Source organism: Dicentrarchus labrax, unplaced genomic scaffold, assembly GCF_905237075.1.
Source record: "Dicentrarchus labrax unplaced genomic scaffold, dlabrax2021, whole genome shotgun sequence".
NCBI lineage: Eukaryota > Metazoa > Chordata > Actinopteri > Moronidae > Dicentrarchus > Dicentrarchus labrax.
The window spans coordinates 32,703,820-32,724,687 of record NW_026136721.1 but is presented as its reverse complement, the minus strand read 5'-3'; the positions used below and the strand labels follow the sequence as shown (position 1 = coordinate 32,724,687).

The 20,868-nt window shown below is 38.9% G+C and overlaps 2 protein-coding genes across 4 annotated transcripts; both read left to right on the top strand.

Moving 5' to 3' along the window:
- Positions 1-2,461: 2,461 nt before the first annotated feature.
- LOC127354482 (apolipoprotein L3-like) lies at positions 2,462-7,796 on the top strand. Of its 2 annotated transcripts, XM_051384408.1 has the most exons (9): positions 2,486-2,566; positions 3,798-3,872; positions 4,305-4,388; positions 4,893-5,000; positions 5,083-5,122; positions 5,205-5,247; positions 5,532-5,661; positions 5,950-6,138; positions 7,196-7,796. In XM_051384408.1, exons 1-9 carry the CDS (start codon positions 2,558-2,560, stop codon positions 7,628-7,630), a joined length of 1,113 nt encoding a protein of 370 aa, XP_051240368.1. In that variant the 5' UTR covers positions 2,486-2,557; the 3' UTR covers positions 7,631-7,796. The 2 variants fall into 2 exon arrangements, with proteins under 2 accessions (XP_051240369.1, XP_051240368.1); XM_051384409.1 differs by lacking the exons at positions 3,798-3,872; positions 4,305-4,388 and having other exon boundaries at positions 2,462-2,566.
- Positions 7,797-8,964: 1,168 nt separating this feature from the next.
- Positions 8,965-13,814, top strand: atf4a (activating transcription factor 4a). Of its 2 annotated transcripts, none has more exons than XM_051384428.1 (4): positions 8,965-9,132; positions 10,259-10,438; positions 10,798-11,112; positions 12,010-13,814. In XM_051384428.1, the coding sequence occupies exons 2-4, from the start codon at positions 10,390-10,392 to the stop codon at positions 12,993-12,995; spliced, it is 1,350 nt and encodes a 449-aa protein (XP_051240388.1). In that variant the 5' UTR covers positions 8,965-9,132; positions 10,259-10,389; the 3' UTR covers positions 12,996-13,814. The 2 variants fall into 2 exon arrangements, with proteins under 2 accessions (XP_051240388.1, XP_051240387.1); XM_051384427.1 differs by having other exon boundaries at positions 12,007-13,814.
- Positions 13,815-20,868: the final 7,054 nt, after the last annotated feature.

Below are 20,868 nucleotides of genomic sequence, written 5' to 3'. Positions count from 1 at the left end.
TGTTCGAGGGTTACCGCCCCTTGAGGCGCCCAAAACCCTAAAACCACAGCTCACAGCCGCAGCTTCAGCAATAGAAGCTTTGAACACCAACCGCTCTGGTTTGATGTCCCCAGGAATGCTGGAGAAGCTCCGCCAGCTCCAACTTTTAACTGAACAAGGAGACGTTTTGTGTTCACCAGCTAAACTTAGAAAAACATTTGTATATTTATGGTTTCAGAAATTTTTGGTGAGGGAGACCTGGGGGAATGTGTTTTCACTATTTTTTAACAACTTAATTGAAAAGACACAAATTATTCAAGGCATATTCTTTTTATATGCCAAATGTCTGGAGGGGATCTTTCACATATGGATCTGATTTCCATCTCTGTGTGTTGGAGATTTCCAATTTACAATCACATTATTTCTACCTAATATCGAGTTTGCAGACGTTAAAGTGAGACAGTAATCAAGGGTTTTATCCAGAGCAAAAGTGAAACCAAAAAACAAGGCCTGAACTTGCCAACAACAAAGATGTGATCAATCTGGTCTGGCGTGCTTGGCAAGGCTTATGCTCTCCTCATAACACAATCATGCATTTGATAATAATCTACTGTGGAGTAGCTCTGCCACCATTTTTTCTAATATAAAGTATTTTGTAAGGATGTCTCGATCACAGTCCTGATAGAGTCAGGACTTAGATAAACATACTCTATAAAGTGATTAATGCAGGTTCAGAGTTCTGGAAACACGTTGCATTAAAGTTTTAATGCAACTTTTCTAATCTGGATAATGTCAGACAAATGAGGTAATATTACAAAATACAGAGTGATACTTCCCTATATATTTAAATGTATGTAAGCACAGAGTGATGCCCCCTCTCTTTCTGCAGCCAGGCGCAGTGCATACGCAAGTAATTTGGCGTACAGAATGAAGTAACCTTCTGCATACTGCGCAGAAAAAATTAAACAGGTCAAAAGTATCTGTGTGCTTGTACACCGAGGAAGGATCTTATGCTGACCCAGAGCTCGCTTGTATCCTCATCTAACTCCCTAAGGATTAAAATTCTCCATAATTACAATAAACTGATATTCTGATTCTTCTTTATATTGTTGAGGTACTTTCCTCCGGTCGACTCACAGAATAGTCCAGTTTGTACTAGAATTTTATTTAAATTCATACATGTTTTACTATTGAGCAAAAATAAAAATAAAAAATGTATTATGCTGTTATTTGTGTATCAGCAATAAATATACATACAAAAATAATTTAAAAAATGTTGACCTTGTATTGAATTGTATGTATTGATCATTTAGCTTACTTTCTTTCCAGAAAAACAGGTTCAACTGTTAAATCAATAGGCATGAACTTCCAGTTGTGTACATGAATGAAGGCCCAATTAAACTTTAGTGTTAAAGTTAGTGTTGGGGTATATACTGAAAAAAAGTATTCCATTACACATTACTAGTTACTTTTTAAAAAAGTAATGCCTTTCTTTACTTTGTTACTCGCTGTTTAAAGTAATTAGTTACACTACTAGTTACATTACTTTTGGATTACTCCATGACATCACCTGAGATGTGAGGGAGACTTGACAGAGCGAGAGAACTTGCTACATAGACTGAGACTACACACTGGAAAGGTGAGGAAAATGAGTGACAGGAAACGTAGTACAGTTTGGACATATATGTATATAAATGTGATAGACGGTTCAAAGGCAGAGTGTAGACTGTGCAATGTTAAACATTTCATATTGAGCAGCTTTTTGTCTAATTGAGATGGGTCTTTGTTTTTGTATTTTATAATTTATTTTTGTAGCACTCTGTTCCATGTTGAGTGTATTAATAAATCCATATAATTAATAAACATTTGACATAATGTATGTATTTACATTAGATATTCATTTTACACATAATTTGGTAATAAATTAATTTAAGCAACAAAAAATCTGAGTAGCCACTTGGGAGCCGAAAGAGCCAGCTCTTTTTAGTGAGCCGAGCCAAAGGAACCTGTTCTCTTAAAAGAGCCGGAATTCCCTTCACTAGTTTCTGCCCCGGGCACAGCTTACATTTCACAGTCAAATAGAATAGAGAATAGAAAGGGACGTTTGATTTGTGTTTTCGGTCCATTTTTTATTCGTAACTGTAATGTGATTACTGACGTTATCAACAGTAATGCGTTACATTACTGCGCTACAGACAAATGTAATCTGATTACAGTAACTTACCCCCAACACTTGTTAAAGTTAAGAAGTTTCAGCTTCTCCTCACCGCTGTATGGCGTTGCAGTAAAGCAAAGTTATCATACAGGGATGAGTGTTTGCATGCCATGTGAACATCAGCTTTGTTATCTGCAGGACATGGATGACTTAAAAAGATATTTTTCATTCCAACAGCAGCAGAACTTGTAATGGGTGTGTAAACTAGATGAATGCAGATGCTTTAATAGCCGTCAATCATCTTCACGTCCAACCTGTTGATTTTTGGGATCAGCATACATAAATAGACGATGAGAGTGAAAGTAAGTGCAGCGAAGGAGAGTGACTGCAGAACGACTCAAATACAACAGGGAAAGTTTCACAATGTCCCAGGTAAGAAATCAGATGATTAAATCATCCAGAATGATTAATGAATTAGTATTAATTGTTAAACCGCATTACTGTTTAACCAAATGCTGCTGAAATTAATTTGAGTGAATGTGCATTTAAAGAGTTTCTGCTCAGAATAGGTAGCCATGCTGATGGTGAGAGTATTTCTTTAAGTTTTTGAGATTCGGTGAATAATCCAGTACAGCAACAGAGGTCAGTTAATGACATTTGAAAATAATTTCCATCTGCTTAAGGAGGAACGTTTTCTCTGTGCCATCCTTAAATCTTTTGTATGTATGCAACAGCGGGGTTTTGTGACATAACTGCAAATCAAATGGTTCAATATGCAACTTACACAAGTGTGATGTAGAAACTTGAATAGAGTAGACTTTTAACTGAACAAGGAGACGTCTTGTGTTCACCAGCTAAACTTTGAAAAACATTTGTATATTTATGGTTTCAGAATTTTTCAATGAGGGAGACCTGGGGGAATGTGTTTTCACTATTTTTTAACAACTTAATTGAAAAAATCTGTAAAAAAAAATTAAAAAGACACAAATTATTCAAGGCATATTCTTTTTATATGCCAAATGTCTGGAGGGGATCTTTCACATATGGATCTGATTTCCATCTCTGTGTGTTGGAGATTTCCAATTTACAATCACATTATTTCTACCTAATATCGAGTTTGCAGACGTTAAAGTGAGACAGTAATCAAGGGTTTTATCCAGAGCAAAAGTGAAACCAAAAAACAAGGCCTGAACTTGCCAACAACAAAGATGTGATCAATCTGGTCTGGCGTGCTTGGCAAGGTCAATTTACAGTTCATTTGTCTCCTATTCAGCATCCATCTTAATAAATACTGTAGTATGTTGGAACGCAGATTAAAAATGTTTTGTCTTGATCACATTTATGCTCTCCTCGTAACACAATCATGCATTTGATAATAATCTACTGCGGAGTAGCTCTGCCACCATTTTTTCTAATATAAAGTATTTTGTAAGGATGTCTAGATCACAATCCTGATAGAGTCAGGACTTAGATAAACACACTCTATTAAGTGATTAATGCAGGTTCAGAGTTCTGGAAACACGTTGCATTAAAGTTTTAATGCAACTTTTCTAATCTGGATAAATGTCAGACAAATGAGGTAATATTACAAAATACAGAGTGATACTTTCCTATATCTTTAAATGTATGTAAGAACAGAGTGATGCCCCCTCTCTTTCTGCAGCCAGTTCCCTCGCCAAGGAAACAGATTTCCTGTCCTGAAAAAAATGAGGATGGCTTTCCATTAAAACCTTCAAAGGTTGGTGCTCAGTAATCTCCACATTAAGCAATGATTGGTTTTACTCTGTACTGAGATCAAGTAGTAGTATATATATAACCCTTAAATCAGGGTTCGTCATACTCAAATTCGTCAAATGCTAATATTTGTATTGATCTGATATCTACATCAGATAATACCATGCTTGATTTCAGTATGTTGATTTATTTAAATGTGACTGTACTGTAACAAAGAATCCATAGTTTTATATATATATATATATATATATATATATATATATATAGTTAACTGTGTGCTTATATATACACCTATTGAGAATTAATCATTTTCACTTTAATCATCAAACTTCAGTGCTTATAAAGCTCAGCGTGTCTTTGTATTTGTAACACTGTAACACTCTGCCAGATACTCAGTCTCTTTTAACGCAGAATATTTATTTCCATTCAAACTCAGGGAGGTTTGGTCCGCTCAGCTCCTCCTCCAGTGTTACCAAAGAAGTGGATTGTTAAAAAAAATGAACATGGCCATCTAGTGAAGGTAAGATTTTTGTTGCAAAGTTGTTGTGGGACAAAGTAATATCTTTATATAGTCAAATAAGTTCAAGTTAATGAAAAACCTCCTATCTGCTTTTGTAAAAGTAACCTGTAGTGACCCCATATCCCAAATGTTCCTCCTTTGAAGTGAGTTTGAAGATTTGGGGTTTTTTTTTGGGGGGGGGGGGGTCCAGTTTCAGGAAATGTGCAGACACAGAATCACTGACCACTGTAGGAACAGCAAGAAGCCCTTGAAATTACATTAAAAAACAGGTTGTTCATTGTTTTGTAGACCAGCATAATTTCTGATGTAGCATGAGCAAAACAGCAACTGGTAAACAAATGTCATGAAACTTTCCCAAACGTATCTCTGTTTGACCACAGGAAAAAAAATCTATTTGGTTTTGTTTCTTCTATCTATTCTTAATCGAATCCTTAATCAGCGGCAGACATAACAGCGTGTTTCTACATTCACTTAATAAATGTGGATTGTCGCTCATTTTCTCAGGTGATGGCTGACCAATCAATTGATGATAAATGTAAAGCACAACCTCCTCCACTGGCTCAAAGGCTTCCAAAGAACATAAAACAGCTTGACAACGAAGATGAAACCCTGGTAACTATCTTACAACTATGAAGGTATTTCACTATAACAATATTAAAAGAATTCAATTGCAATCTCTCTCATCTTCTACCAGGATGACAACTCTCTGTTGGACTGGTGGAAGGATGTGACACGTGAGTCAGAAAACCAAATTGAAAAGAATCCTGTTTGGTGCTCTTAGTATGTTTGGTAACTTAATGTTTTATTGATTTACAGCCTGGAAATTTCTGTGCAAAGACCTCAAACTCAAAGAAAGAAAGTAAGTACATTATTATATCTTTTATATTTATATAGCTGCACAGTGCATCTGAGTCTGATGGGAATGTCTTTAGTCTGGCAGATAGTCATGAACAAAAGTTGTGGGACCAAAGTGATAACAATTCATCCCAAAATCTGCAACTAGTTGAGCTATTTCACAAGATAAATGAAAACTTTAAGGCTGCTGGAGGAAAAGTAAGGACATCACCAAACTCTGCCTTCCTCTACTCTAACTAAAGCTAAATTATAATAATTTGATCAAATGTTCTCACAATACATTTCCAGGGTCATCAACATTCAGGCTGAACACCTCTATAAAGCTGTCCGGGTTTACATCCTCCTGCTGTCTGAACACGTTGGCTTCCTGAAGCAACTTACTGAAGAGCTGCTCTCCATTGCTGACAACTTAAACAATGTAACAGGACCATATATCATTATATAATGTCATGTATATTGCTCTTTTAGGATTAATTGAAATTGAAAGAATAATTTACCCTGGCTCTCCAGTCATAATTTCATTCAGACCAATCTTATATGACTACTGTACTTTCTGTGTTGGAGTGTATCTGGCTGTTGTGCTCGGTTTCATTTGTTCTGAATGCTGTGAATATATATTAATACATATATCATAACTTGGCCTGGATATGATCATTATAGTCTAATGAAATACCTGAGAATCAGATAAATTCCCTTTCATCTGAAGGTTTCAAAAGGCACAAAGATTGCTGGCATCACAGGAGGAGCTACAAGTGTAGCAGGAGGAGTGGCAGCAGCTGCCGGGGTGATTCTGTCTCCGTTTACACTGGGGTTCTCAATGGCCCTGACTGTTGTCGGGGTTGGTGTGGCTGCAGTTGGCGGCGTCACTGGTGCATCAGCAGCCATCGCCAACAAGGTGACCAGACATGAAACAAACTTTAGTGATTTTTTAATGTATGTCTTTGTTTGTGGTTTGTGTCTGAGGGATGGCTGAGGGGTTTAGCAATGTTTTTTGAGGTTAGGCAAATGGTTTCCTTGAATTTAAATGTTTTCCCCTTTTGTTTATGTTTCTTGTACTTAATGTAATTGTGTTGTTCATGGTAAAGGTGCAGTGTGTAACAGTATGAACCCAGAATGAACAAACTAAACACTGGTAAAAGATTGCGCCATTTGCATTTTTGCATGTTTTTCTGCTACGCACTTGAAAGGGGAGGGTGAAGCAAGAGATTTGCAATCTGCAACTACACAGCTAGATGCCACTAAATCCTACACACTGGTCCTTTAAAACTAACTGTATGCATGTCAAACTGAAGCATATTGAGTTTACATGTAATAAAATGTGTTATTTAAGTTATAGTTAAGTTTAAAGATGTCAATACAGCTGACAAGATACATTCATTCTGTATGTGTAAGTATGGTGCAGAAAGAACAGTACCGAACATGGTAAAGAGAGAGAGAAAATAAATGCAAAATTAGTTGACTATAGTGTTTCAAATATGTTTAAAATGGCAGAATTATACCTACATATAATGTATCTGCCTTTATAGAAAACATAATAAAATTCATACTTGTGTTTTCAATAATATAATATAAAATTGTATAGGAATATAGGACCTTAGAATAAGCTGTTTATATTTACAGATGCCACAGGTTGCCTTTTATGTTGAACTGCCATGTTTCTACAATAGCTCAGAAGGGACAGACCAAACGTCACTAAATACTACACACTGGTCCTTTAAGTTAAAGCTACTAGGTGTAGAACTGGAAATAGTTCTGCTCAGGCTGCCTCCCAATAGTTCAATCAACTTTGGCAGACGGTAATGCAATTTCCACCACAATTTGCAGAATAATCGCAAGATGCTAAAAACACAATAACATTACACATAGTAGCTTTAACTTTTCTACTCTACTTTTTAAATTGACCATTTTTGGTGTCAAAGCTGTTTAAAATATTATAGAATCTGTTCTTCCAGGTGATCTATGATCAGGACAAGAAGAAAATCGAAAAGGCCTTCCAGGATTACGAGGGCCGAATGAAGGAGATTCGGGATTGCGTCACTTTCATCGGTGATGGCATAGAGCGGCTAAGGCAGCATGATCTGTCTCTTCTGGATGAAGCCAGGAAGGAATCAGTGAGAGTAGGCAAGATGGTAGAGCTGGCTACTACAGGAGGGGGAAGTACCAAGGCTATTGAAACTACCAGTGGGGCATTTGGGCTGATGGAAGGCTTTGCCCATGACATTGGTATCCACTTCACCCAAGGAAAGGATGGTCAGAAGCAACTGAAGAAGGGCCATGAGTCGGCTTTAGCAAACAAACTCCGCAGTCTAGCAGAGAATCTTAATAATGCTTTGGAGGTGCTCATGGAAATGAAGGAAGACTTCATTAAGCGTTGTCCTACAAAGTAAATGTCTTTTAACTTGTAGACCTTCTCCTGTCTCCTGTTCATACTTGGAATACTGGAACTAATTACTTGGACTTGACATAATTAATATAATTTGGGATTTGTGTTAATTTCTTTTTCAATTAGTTCTATAATTGTAATAATTAAAGAAAATAAATATTAAGAATTAATTTGCATTTTTGTGTTTTATGCTCTTTGTAAAAAATTCAATCTTTTTTTCTCATTTTAAATGCATTATATACTTTGAGTTGCCTCTGTATATGAAATTTGCTACAGTACAAAACTTGTCTTTAACTTATCCTGCTTTAAGTACTTTGGATGAGTGTGTTCTTACATAAATATTTTAATTAATCTGAAGTAAGTAATAATCCACCCTCTCACCAGCCTTAATGCTCTGATCATCATCTGTACTACTGTATAATGTCCCAATGAAATGCATTTAATACGTACAGGTAACCACCAGGGGGCAGTCCAGTTCTCCCCCCAGTGAACCATAGTAGGGTTCATCAAGTTTACCCAACAGCTGCATACTGTGAATAAGAGACTGCAGGTTGCTGATGAACTAATATAGGAATACAACACATATACATACAATATATCCTGCCATATATATATTATAGGAATACTATATATGTATATGTATATAAATATATATATACACATAGGGACAGCCCACAAAAAGGGCAAAGAAGCGTTCAAGAACAATTAATTAATAACATTATTTTAGCCAATCAATACAGTTCAAATGTATCTTTTTAAGTGTCGATGAATGCAGTATAAAAATGTAAAAAATAGGTTAAATTGAACCGTTTTGACCATATTAAAATATATGTATGCTTTTGAAATTGGGCACCAGAAATATAATATAGTATTTAGCTAAATGAAAATGATTTTCTTTGGATGGAAACGTATCTTGAAGTATACATTATGTATACATTATGTCATATTTGTTGTAGTCTAGGCCTCCTCGTCCGTCGCTGACATTAAAATACTATTTCCTCTCTCAATGTTTACATTTTGCATTTGACCTACATTTGACGTAGGGAGGAACTCGTGTTTAAAGTTCCATATGGATCTATTTCGTCAGCTGTATAGACGTTATACATCAAACCAATCATAAAAACGACTCAAACTGAGTAATTACAGCGGTACACATGTTTGAGTCTAACTACAACTACTGTCCGGCAGGAAGGTTTTTGTTTGTACATTTTATTTTATACTTAAACGGAAACTCCTCTCACCGGCGCTTGCTAGTTACGCTGAAAACAAACGCCCCCGCGGAATGACATGGCGGAGGAATGCAGTCGGCGGTGCTTAGGCTCTATAAATACGGCTGTGACTCCGTCCGCCTGTCCTTCGTTCCTACGCCAGTTACAGTGATTACCGACTCTCAGTGGAAGCTCTCCCGCGCTAAAATGGCAGTTTAAAGGCGTGCGGCTATCCTTGCAGCGGCAACAACCCGGCAGTGCAAAGGCAAACTGCCCTGGCTATTTTTGGCAAAATGGCGTAAGTATTTTTTTTATTTATTTATTTATTTTTTTGGCAACTTCACTTCAGTACGTCTGGTCTCAACCGGCGTTAACTGAAAAGTGTAAACTCCACTGGCTAGTGTTGGAAGTTATCCGACTTAAGCCCTCAAGTTGTTACTCATTGCTAGGTTTATCAAATTATTGGTGAGATTACAAGTGGATCCCGATGTGTAGCTACATTTCCTGTTTGGGAGTTGGTGGTAGTGTCAAATTACAGACTTGACAGGTGAAGTGTTTCCAGCCGGCGTTGAGGCGTTTTGTGTTTTGCGAGTAAATATAATCGGTTGTGAAGCAAACGCCGAAAACTTTTCAAGCCCCTCGTTTTCTAAGGTTGATTTTATATCTTTTTAAAGCAACAACAAGGCTGTTTAGTACCTGTCAACATCGGTAGTGTTTGTGTGTATTGAACACTGACAACGTGGCGTGTCCAAAATGGCGCGCAGTGTCCTTTTCTACTCAGCCCTCGCACAGATGGCTCTGTTGTGAAAATGGCGGTTGCCCTCCCACATCTCGGCGGTGACTCACGGAGGAGGGCGTGGTTACTGGCCAGAGCATGACCAAATTAGGCAATGTTGTCCCCCGGTGGAGGGCGGGGCCGTTTGCACGCTTTAGTGAAACGGATAAACCAAAATTAGCCTCCCCCTTCCTCCCTCCTCCCTCCCCACCATGAGAGTCGTTAACAGCCTTAACGACCTAAAGCACAGGCTAACTGGAAAGTTGTGCGGTGGCAATATTTGCATGGGAGTTGTTACAGTCACGAAAGGTGTACTTGTTACAGGAAGTACAAACACAATGGAGAGTTTTTATAGATATACAGATAAGGTTGGCCCCCTTTTTTTTCCTTTTTTTTTAAAATGTCTGGCACAATACTTTCAAACGATTTTAATACATTTATTTTGTGTTTGTGTTATTTACATTAAAATAAAGCTTTGCTGTTCCGGCTGATGTTCTGTTCATTCACATTCTTAAGCTTTTTGACAACTCTAAAAAAAAAAAAAAAAATGTTTCTGTCCATATTTGACCTATTAAATCAACACTTACTGTCACTAGTCCTCAGTTTCTCCCCATAACATGGCATGTATCTCTCCATCTCCTTTGCACAGGTCTCTCTCGGCAACCACCCTCAGCTTTGCTGCCGTCGACAGCAGTACCGAACCGCTCGACCTATTAACGTCACCGGACTCTCCTTTGTTTATATTCACCCTTTCACGGCTACCACTGACCAGCAGCAGTCATGACACACTCCCAGCTGGCCTTGGAGGACGTGGAGGCCCTGTGCTTAGGTTGGTGTTGTGATTACAAATGTTCCCAAAGCACTACTATAAACATTACTGAATACAAAGCACTCAGTTTGGATAACAAGTTGCGAAAGTGTGGCAAATGCTGGACTTTGACGTCAAGAATAAAATGAAGATGACAATATTTTAGTCTCAAACCAGAAAAAAATTGTATTTTGATTGGATTTTTGTTTCATTATTTTATATTTAATATATTAGATTGCCTCATTTTATTGAACCTTTTAATGTGTCTGAGATTATTTCTGTGTGGTATCAGATAACCAAAATTAGCTGGAAAAAATGAGTTGGAAACTGACCATTTGTGTCATAACTTGGATACTTACTGAGGGAGTCTTTGTCCACAGGGCCCTCGTTTCTGATGGCTGACCCCATGGGGCCCCTTCTGGACCAAGATGAAGAAGAAGCTCTTTCTCCCTCCTCCTCTTTAGAGGGGAAGGCGCCAGCTTCGCCCCCCCTCTCTTTCTCCTCCTACGCATCTTCCCTGTCTCCCTACCAGACCCTGTCGTTCTCCCCGCTCTCTTCTGCCTCCCCACCTCCCTCTCCTCCTCCTCCCATCTCCTCGTTCCTGGGAACCAAGGCCGGAACGGACTCGCTGTCCCTCCCCTGGCTGGGTGCCAGCGACCTGCTCACCGCCCAGGTTGGAGCAGACGATGGCAAAGGTGAGAGTGAATTCAAATTCCATGTGTATTAAATATTTTGGCGAGATTAGTCAGTTGAGGTGTGCAGCAGCTGCATGAAAACAGATGAGGAAAGGACAGTACACAGTAACTTTAAATGTTGCTGATGTACAAAGTAAAATTACATGCTCAGATAGAAGCGCATTCTTTGTGTCAATTAGTTTGTTTGTGGTTTTTAAAAAAAAGAAGGGCTAAAGATGTTGCCACCACAGTTTTTAGAGGTGAAGTTGGGAATGTTAATTGCTTTCAGGCAAGCTGTAAATATTTTATGGGTGTTGGTTAAGCAGTCAAGGTTGCCCTGCAGGCAGCGTGTCCTAGATGTTAAAAATTGGGTTATACTAAGTCACATTGTCTTATTTTTAAAAATGAATGATTAAATAGTTCCACATCATAATATAATCAAATGAATAATGCTAGAAAAATGTCTCTTTCGCAAGATATTACACTTTATCAAGCACTTAAATTAAAGGCACAAATGAGTAATTGGTAGGTGTGGTGGGCTGTGAAGAACATTTATTGGTTAGCAGCAGGCAGGTGTGGCTCGAGTGTGTAGAGGAGACCGCCTCAAACTGGTTTTGTTAGATGTGTTATTTCACAGTGACGTGTCCCTTTTTGTTTTGTTGCGGTTTTCTCCGTGACTCTCTCTTTTGTCTTTTGGCATCTGTTACAAGGTTCCTGGAGTTGGGATATACGATCTTGAGAGTTTTATATTCGTCACAAAATCCTAACAATGCAAGGTGGTGTCATTGATTTAAATTAATATTGTTTTTGGCTTGCATTCACTGGTAATAAACACTGATAGTACTAAGTGTTTGTACAGTTTTATCTATTCAGTCATTGTTCTGATCGAATATTAATGAAAGCATCCTCTTTCAGCAGATGATGCTTTCGCAGGCATGGACTGGATGTCAGAGAAAATCGACCTGAGTGAATTTGACCTGGATTCCCTCATTGGCTCCTGCTCCTCAGATGAGTCTCCCAGCTCCCCCGAGGATCTCCTTGCCTCCCTCGAATCCCACATGGATCTGGATCTAGATTCATTCGACCCGACCATCCCCGCCCCACACGACAGCCTGGAGCTGGGTTTGTCACTGCCCAGCATCCCCGCCCTCCCTCTGGAGCTCGCTCTACCTGGGGCAGCAGAGGCCAAGAAGACAGAGGTGGCTCCTGATCAGGAGGTTGTTATGAAGTCTGAGCCTCCCTCCCCAGCTCCCTCTCCTTCTCCCCCCTCTCCAGCCTACACATTGGAACTGGGGAGTGAAGTGGATGTCCTGGATGCAGAGAAAATAGCCCCATCCCTCAAAGCAACCATTCCAGATTCCAGTGGAAGCATTCAGGCCACCAGCCCCATTGTGTTCTCTCTTCCCACAGCTGCCCACATTGTGGTGGTGCTCACCAACAAAGATGAGCCCCCCGTCATATCTCTCCCTGACCAGTCCATTGAAAGTTCTCCTCCAAGCGATTGCGACAGCGACTCTGGCATTGAATCCGGCACAGGCTCACCTACCCGCCTCCCCTCTCCTCCCACAGCTGGATCCTCCAGGACCAAACCCTACTCCAAACCAGAGCTCAACACCACTTCCTCCCCCTCTGCCAAGACCTCCAAGGTCAAATCAGTGTCTGGTGCTCCCAAGGTGGAGAAGAAGCTGAAGAAGATGGAGCAGAACAAGACAGCAGCCACCCGCTACAGACAGAAGAAGAGGGTCGAGCAGGAGCAGCTCGGCACAGAGCTCGAAGGGCTAGAGAAGAGGAACCATGAGTTGACAGAGAAGGCGGAGTCCATCAGCCGAGAGATCCAGTACCTCAAGGACCTGATGGAGGAAGTCCGCAAGCACCGCCGTGGAAAGACCAGCTCAGTGGCTTAGTAACCAGATTGTGTGTGAGGCACAGTCTGCTGTTGCAGAGTAGTGACGGGGTGTTGTTTCTGATCCAATACTCACATGCCATAGCAAAGCCTATTTGAGCATTGGAAGTATAGGTTGTAAGAGACTAAAGAAGAATGGCATGTGAGGGTGGATGTATGAAACTCACCACTGAACAGAATAGAGGGAATGGCTGGTTGGAAAGTGAAAAGCCTCTGGAAGTTGATGAGATTATTAGTGTAGAGCAGGGGGGCTGGGAGGTAGTCAGGTGAAGCATATGTACATGCTTGTCTCTCAGTCCCCTGTTAGATCCCCCTAATGTACTCCCTAATGTCCTCCTGTCTTATGAGATTAAGTACAAACCGGCAGGGTGTATATTTGTATTTGTAGACTAGGCATGCCAAACATGAGTCACCGTGTAGAATCCTTTTTTGAAAAGATGTTCCCTCACACTCCCAGCAGTCAATATCCAGATCCCAGCTTCTCAGCTTCAATAAACCCCAGTGTCGGTAAAGTGAGACACCACTTCTACCTTGTTACCTGCTCCTCTTTAACCCAGTGTCACCCCATTTTGACCTTCCTCTTAACAGCTTCAAGTCCAGAAAGGGGCCTCAGCCTATATGAATTCTTGATGTTACACTGTCAACATTTTTTTTATTTTTTGTGTGTGTATATAGTTTTCACCTCCTTCGCTTGCCGATTGTGGCTTCTGTTATTTAATGCTGGATAAAACCGGATCATTTCTTGAGTAGCTCTCTCTTGGCACAGATGGTTGGCTTGTAAAAAAGCTTTTCTTTTTCTAATAAATATCTGTCTGCTCAACTGATCTGTGTCATGTGTTTTACTGATGGCAGAGAAGCGGTGATCAAAGTGAATTTTTCATCAAGTATGTTTAGTCATGTGTATACTAGAAACCACTTTAAGATTACAGCTTATGATTCTCTTCATGAATCAGTATTATTTTCTTAAGTTAATAATTATACTATCAATAATGGAGAGGGGAGAAATTGAGAGCCTAAGGTGATACCTTTAAATTGCTAATTTTATTCCAAACAGTTAAATAATGGTCTTAGGGCTCCTAAAATGTTAATTTAAAATGTATATAAAGCAATCCTTGGATTTAAAAAAAGGTAGAATGAACATTTTTGCCAGATGTTAGACTGAAATGATTATGAAATAATATTAAAACAAACCAGTATAATCTGTAAGTCAAATGGGTGGGGCTCCCAAAGTTTAAAGTACATGTTGGTGAATCACTATTCCTGCAAAGTTCATTGATAAAATATTATCTGAAATATAGGGTTGTTGATGCTGCTTTGTTTAATTTGGTGTAAAACAAACAGCGTAGATGGTTATAATAGGAACAATGTTTTTTTTGGGGGGGGTCAAACTAATTTGTAAACATCAGTCATCTCTCTCTCTCTCTCTCTCTCTCTCTGGCTTTAAGAAAGTAAATATGAAATGTGTCATGTGACATTTTTTAGGGAAGTCTTATCGGCAGAGTTGTTCTGTACTAATATTTAAACATTCCATTCATGAGTCAGTCAGTGATTAAACTGTTGAAATAAAGCTGGTTTATTGGTGTCAGGAAAAGGGTTTGAATACAGCATTACATTTAAAGGAACAGCTAATCCTTGTAGTCAGAAAATATTTTTAATTCTGCAGCAAGACAAGCCACCAATATAAACATTTCGAGTGATAAATGCTTGTTCTTGAAGGCCGTTGTGTATCTTATTTATTCTCATATTTAATTCTTAAGCAGGGATAAAAAAAAAAAATCCCCAAACAAAAGCACGCATGGAGTTAATTTGCATAGAGTTTCCCCTGACTTAACCTGGCAAACAAGTTCAAACTGGTACATTTTCAGCTGCAAATCACTGACGTGAAGTGACTGCCTGGAGCTAAATCTGCAGCTTTCTATCAGGATATGAAAGAGACACCTGTAAGTTCCTTGTACTTGTGAAACCAGACAACAGTCTCACACGTTTCACAGGTGAGTGTTAAACAGAAGGGGGTAGAAGGAAACACAACACGGGGTTTGAGTTCCACAGATGTGTATATCAACCATCCCCGCTGTCTGTGGTCACACTTAGAGACATATTATAGACATGAAAGCTGCTGATTACAGACACCCTATGTAACTGGTACCAAAATGGCACACAAGTTAACATAGTTTCCGTCAAAAGTTGTGACAATTTTTAGTTGAGGTTTGGTTATGATTATAGTCATGCCTCTCGGGACAGAAAATAAGTCAGTGTAGTATTCCTGAAAGTGATACTAATGTGTGTGTGTGTGTGTGTGTGTGTGTGTGGTTCAGAGTCAACCCGATGTGCTGACTACTGTCAAGCAGCTGTGTAAATTTAGTCTTGGCAGTAAAATCCCTTAAGCACATACGCAGAACACACATAGACAGAGAAACTCCTCACGGACAAATTCCTGACAGTAGTGAGGCCTTGCTGAAAAGGCACAGATAAGACGAGCGCCCAGCTGTAGTCTGGAAGAAAGAGATAATACAGGCTGCTTTATTGAGGCTACAAATGAGTCTTAAATTAGAAGATTAACAGTTCATTCTGAAATAATTGTTGATTAATTGTTTGTTAATGTTCTCTAATCTCTTTTTTCTTAATTGTTATGAATGTAAGCTGTCTTTCATCCAGTAATTATATCTGATCTTATTTCACTGTATTTCTAGTTCACAAGTGCCATTAGATAACTTATTACGAGCACAGCACATACCAGTATATACAATACTCAGGTGTAACAAGAGTCAATTACACAGTAAGGTCACACATTGGTAATATATGCAGTATTATAATACGTTTACTGTGGCTACTGTGTTATAAGTTCATTTTATTTTTTATTTTTTTAATGTATGTTTAATGAATGTATGTTTCGTATGCTACTGAATACCTGAATTTCCCTTCAGGATAAATAAAGTATCTATCTATCTATCTATCTATCTATCTATCTATCTATCTATCTATCTATCTATAAAATCTGTGTTTAAATACTTAGAACCTTTTCCCATATTTATCTCTTTCCCTTTGTTTATTTTATTCCATGGGAAAGGAGCTCAATTTGCATAATCACTATTAAAACTGTAAGTATTATACTGTTATATATTCTGTTATTACATGGTATAGTATGACGTGCAGAGCATGCTGTTTTTCCTCATTGGTTTTTTTATATCTTAGAAACTTGTGTGGACCAGTAGACTGCTGTACATGCATTTGGACACTGCGCTGACTATGTGAACTATCTATAGGATCATGTGAAAGGGCCACACACTTCTCAATGATGGATTCAGACGTCAACGCTGAACTTTTTCCTGGCAAACATTTTCACTTTGTTATAGCGGTTGTAACTAATAAAATAAACATTGGCTTCATTCCATGTAAGAGTCCCAGGGAGTCACATATACAGTAGCGGTGTCCTAATTCCACCCAGCCGACTCAGCTACGGAGTATGTACATAAGCAGCCGCCATTATTAAGGTTATTGATTACACCTGTGCATTACCTGCTGTGACTTGTCAAAATGCCTGCTGTGAAAAAAGTCCACTGGGATCAAAATGCTTTGCAACCTGTAAAGATGTATTATTTTAAAAGAGATGTTAGGTATATTTGTTCAGCTTTGTAACGCAATATATGGATTTATTTATTACTATCATTATATGAGACTTAATATCTCTGATTGAGGTTATATCACAGCATCTGGCTGAAAAAAACAAAGTCTGAACTTACATGACTCTTACTACAAATGCCTCTACCTACTTTAGCCAATGTTATCTAAAATATGATCACATAACTGAGGGGTAAAAAATAACCAAGGTTCGTTAATGCATGTCTAATCGGTAGGAACATGCTTCAGAGACAAGCTCCATCCTCACACGAGACATGACCTTAAGTATCTAGGGTAAAGCTGAGGTTTACATGCGTGTGGAGTCCGGTTACTGTAAAAGAAACCTCAAACATGCTTCACACACAGACCTGGCAAAGGTTGAGGAGTTCAATTTAAAGCGCTATGGATCTATTTTAAAAAGAAAAGTGCAGTGTAAAGTAAAGCGATCTTCTTTACTAATGAAAGCTGACTGATGGGAAGAAACGTCTTTTTCAACCACATGAGCAGATCTTGGGTGTGGTGGCTCCAAGCAAAGCAACGCAGATTATTCTTGTCTTGTCACATTCCTCTGACGTCCATAATAATCAGGATCATGACAGTTTCATTCAGTTCAGTTAATCACAGCGCAGTGACAGTGTGTCATTTTGTTGCACCCTCAAGCAGTTAGACACCGGACCAGAATCCCTGCACGTCAGTGTGTGCACTCACATGTCTTGGTTCATGAGGTTTTCATGACTGAGTTGGTCTGAACTAAAGCCTTGTTTTACAGACAACACAGGACATGCTGCTTCGTAGTCGGTAAAACTCAAAGGCTTCTGTACATGGGAAAGGCCAGAGGGCGTGATACATGAATCACTCAATTAACACCCTTGACTCCCTGTGACGCTTTTTTGTTATGCACACATATTTTTAAAAGGGCAAAACGGTCCCTTATGAAGCGATGCCTGAAAAGCTCAGAAAGGGCCTTGTGTGCTAAGATGTGCTATTGTTGCAAAGCCAAAGAGCATCTGTGGGAAGAAGGGTTTTTTAATACAACATTTACACACTTAACAGTCTTTGACCTAGTTAAGTAGTTTGACATTTTGCAAAGTATATGGTGATTGATGGCATTCTCATATCGGTTGGCTAATTATGAAGCTAACACGAGCAACCAGTTAGTTAAAGTAGCACCAAGACTGTGTGGAGGGCTAGCTGGCAAATTTTGCCTACCAGTACGCCTAAAACTCTCTAATTAAAACATTATCTCAGTTGCCCACACAAAAACCAAAGTGTAAAACCACCAGGTAGTGAAATATGGGGGTACGGGTAGACATATTTTGCCGCCTTCTTACAGAGCCAAGCTAGTTGTTTCCCTGTATTCAGGCTTAATGCTAAGCTAACTCTCTCCAGGCTTTATATTTAGATTTATTTACACTACAGTGGTATCAATCTTCTCATCAAACTTTTAAGTATTATTTTAAAACACACAAAAAAATGTTCATTAAGCTCCATCAGAGACATGTCATCCTCCAATTTGCGACTATATATGGTACAGCTAGTTAAAACTAATGCTGTCCAATGTGAGAGCCCTGCAATCAATCATACCTTTATGAATGTTGATATGTTCAGTTTTTGGTTGAGACTTTTACCACATTAAACAAAGATGGGATTTATTGCAGGGCTCTTCCATTAGACTGCATTAGTTTTAGCTCGGTGTTCCTAATAAACTGGCAACTAAGTTTATATAGCATTAAAAAAAAATCCCATCTGTTTAACCCTGTTTAGGCCTGTAACCAACGCAAGTAAAACTGGTTTTCAAAGGGTGCAAAGTGAATTGTCCCCTTTAGCAGCCTAAAGCGCTGACAGATACCGTGACAATCCTCAGCTGTATTTCAAATTACATTACTGGACTTGATGGCATTTGGCTCACCGGGGGGTGAAACCTAGTACGGCTGTAAGGCTATTCATAGTTTCATAGTGTCTACTGTAAATCAGTGATAGCAGTCTGAGACATTCTAATATTCTGTCCTCGGGCTGTTCACAGGTCTGTCTATTCCTGGCAGATTTGAACTACCACACGTGCACAGCACGTGAGGGATAATCATGTATGAACTCCACCTGTGGATACTGTCACATATTGATGTGATACATTATGGATACAACTTAGAGGTGTTCAAGTGTTAAGTGTTTTTATTCATGAATGTGCTGTACTATGGGATTTGTTCTGCAAGTGGTTACCACTTGTGTTGATACACTTATGATTTAAAGCAGTAGTAGTTGGCTTTTCTTCATTGTAAATGTGCATTTCGATGATAACCTTGACATTAGTTTACATAGAAACAAAGGGCTGTCCTTGACCTTTTAACAATTAACATTGACTAATTTTGTTTCTACAGATTTTCACTGAAAAATACATTCCATAAAAGCAGTAAATCATTTTAAACTGCTGGATTTTGATTTGCCCAAACGTTCGTCCTGTTCACCACAGTTTACAGTAAATAATGTCATCTAGTGGTGAAGACATTTCAGAATATGTTTACACTTGCCTACTAAACATTTTAAATGTCCTTTCACCACGTTGTACTGCTACAGACAAATTCAGATTTCAGCCAATAACTCCTGAATGGTATCAACAAATTGTCCGTTCCCTAAGAAATGGCTCAAGACCCTATTCCACACTATGATGTGTATTGGGATGGTCATGCTCCTTAGCTCCTTTGTTTTTACAGTGTCGTACTCCACTAAGAATGTCATTTGTCTGGCATTTGGATGAAGTATGGGATGATACAGACTGTTTCCCACTCATGACACAGTCAAATTCTGGAGAAAACGTTGTTCTCTTGTATTTTTTTCTCCCCAGCGAATGAGCTGATCTGAATGAATATTGTCATGAAACTCTGAAAATATCAGATTCACTCTTGGTATTACTTCCAACAACCATATCAGCCATGACAACCAAACCGTGGCGGGGCCCCAAACTATTTTAAGATTTAAGAAATCAGGTAGCAGCAAAAGCAATGAAAAAAGGAAATTAAGCGATATAGAAAGCGTTTATGAGAAAAGCTCCCTCATACTCTGTATATATTTTCCGTCTGCAATGGGCATGAGCAAATCCACGTCAGCAGGCTCGAACACATGACACTTTACTACAGCTCCTGCCATTTGTCAACATGACCCAGTAGAGCAGGATACACTCATAAACTACATGTGGCCAAAGCATTAAACAGAAGTTTTGCCATCAAACAGAGAAAGGAAATGGCCAGTTCCTCCTGATGTTTTAACCCTTTCATGACCCCAAGAGCAATGGATGAAGTGTTATCTTTTTTTTCCTTCTCTTTTCGGTTTGATTCATATCAGAGAATCCTCATTCCTCCTGCAGTCACTGTTTGTGGGGTAGTTCATCACTCTTTAGACATCTGTGTTGACGCAAGAGCTTGTTACATCACATCCTGTGTCAGTAAATGTTTCCTCCTTCACACTTTCATTCTGAACCGGTAAACCAAAGTAAACCAAGACACTGTGAAGCGGTTCAAGTAATTTACCCATCTGAATACAATGACGTTACTATAACTACGTTATTTTGTTTGGTTTCATACTTTATTTAGCCAGGAAGGTCCAATTGAGATACAAAAAAAACGACTTTACTAGGCATACGGGCCACACCAGCGATGTATATTCCACCTAAATTCAGCAATATGTTGCCTTCAGGGCAGTTTGTAAAAGAAGAAAGGCATTCAAATACAGGAGTGCCAAGGTAATGGTATTTCGTACATAATAGAAACTCTAGAAGCACTGCAACAGGACTCATTGATATATTTAACAAACATAGGATTATTTATTTTCTTTCAATCCATACATTTAAATAATGCAGTATGACATTTCTTTTCTACCTTTTTGAACTCTTGAAAGACCCAAATAATTTCCTGAATCATTTTTCGGTCTAACGTGAACTTAAACATGAACCTAAAAGGGTTAATCTATGCAGCTCTAATATCTTTTCTTAAAGGGGTTCCTGTTGAAAGTTAACTTGTTGATCTTAAGCTAATTTTTTACACAAGAAACTTTATACAGAGTTAAAACTCTATAAGAGCACCTTTAAGTCATCTTTAGGTATTTCTGTGCTCCACTCCTGAATTTCACCCAGCGTGACCCTTTGCCCACTCTGGCTGAGTGAATCATCGCTCTGGTCTTCAGCTGATATGCTCCGCAGAGGATCTCTGAGCAGCTGAGCTCATTACTGAGGTCATGGGCTGCAGATTAGGAAGACAGATTTACTC

Bases quoted from the DNA above. Each gene is read 5' to 3' on its own strand.
- LOC127354482 (XM_051384408.1), top strand. The intron at 5,001-5,082 runs GTAACTATCTTA...ATCTTCTACCAG, and splicing joins ACAACGAAGATGAAACCCTG to GATGACAACTCTCTGTTGGA. The intron at 5,662-5,949 runs GTAACAGGACCA...TTTCATCTGAAG, and splicing joins TTGCTGACAACTTAAACAAT to GTTTCAAAAGGCACAAAGAT.
- atf4a (XM_051384427.1), top strand. From the start codon at position 10,390: ATGACACACTCCCAGCTGGCCTTGGAGGACGTGGAGGCCCTGTGCTTA. The intron at 10,439-10,797 runs GTTGGTGTTGTG...CTTTGTCCACAG, and splicing joins CGTGGAGGCCCTGTGCTTAG to GGCCCTCGTTTCTGATGGCT. The intron at 11,113-12,006 runs GTGAGAGTGAAT...ATCCTCTTTCAG, and splicing joins TGGAGCAGACGATGGCAAAG to CAGATGATGCTTTCGCAGGC.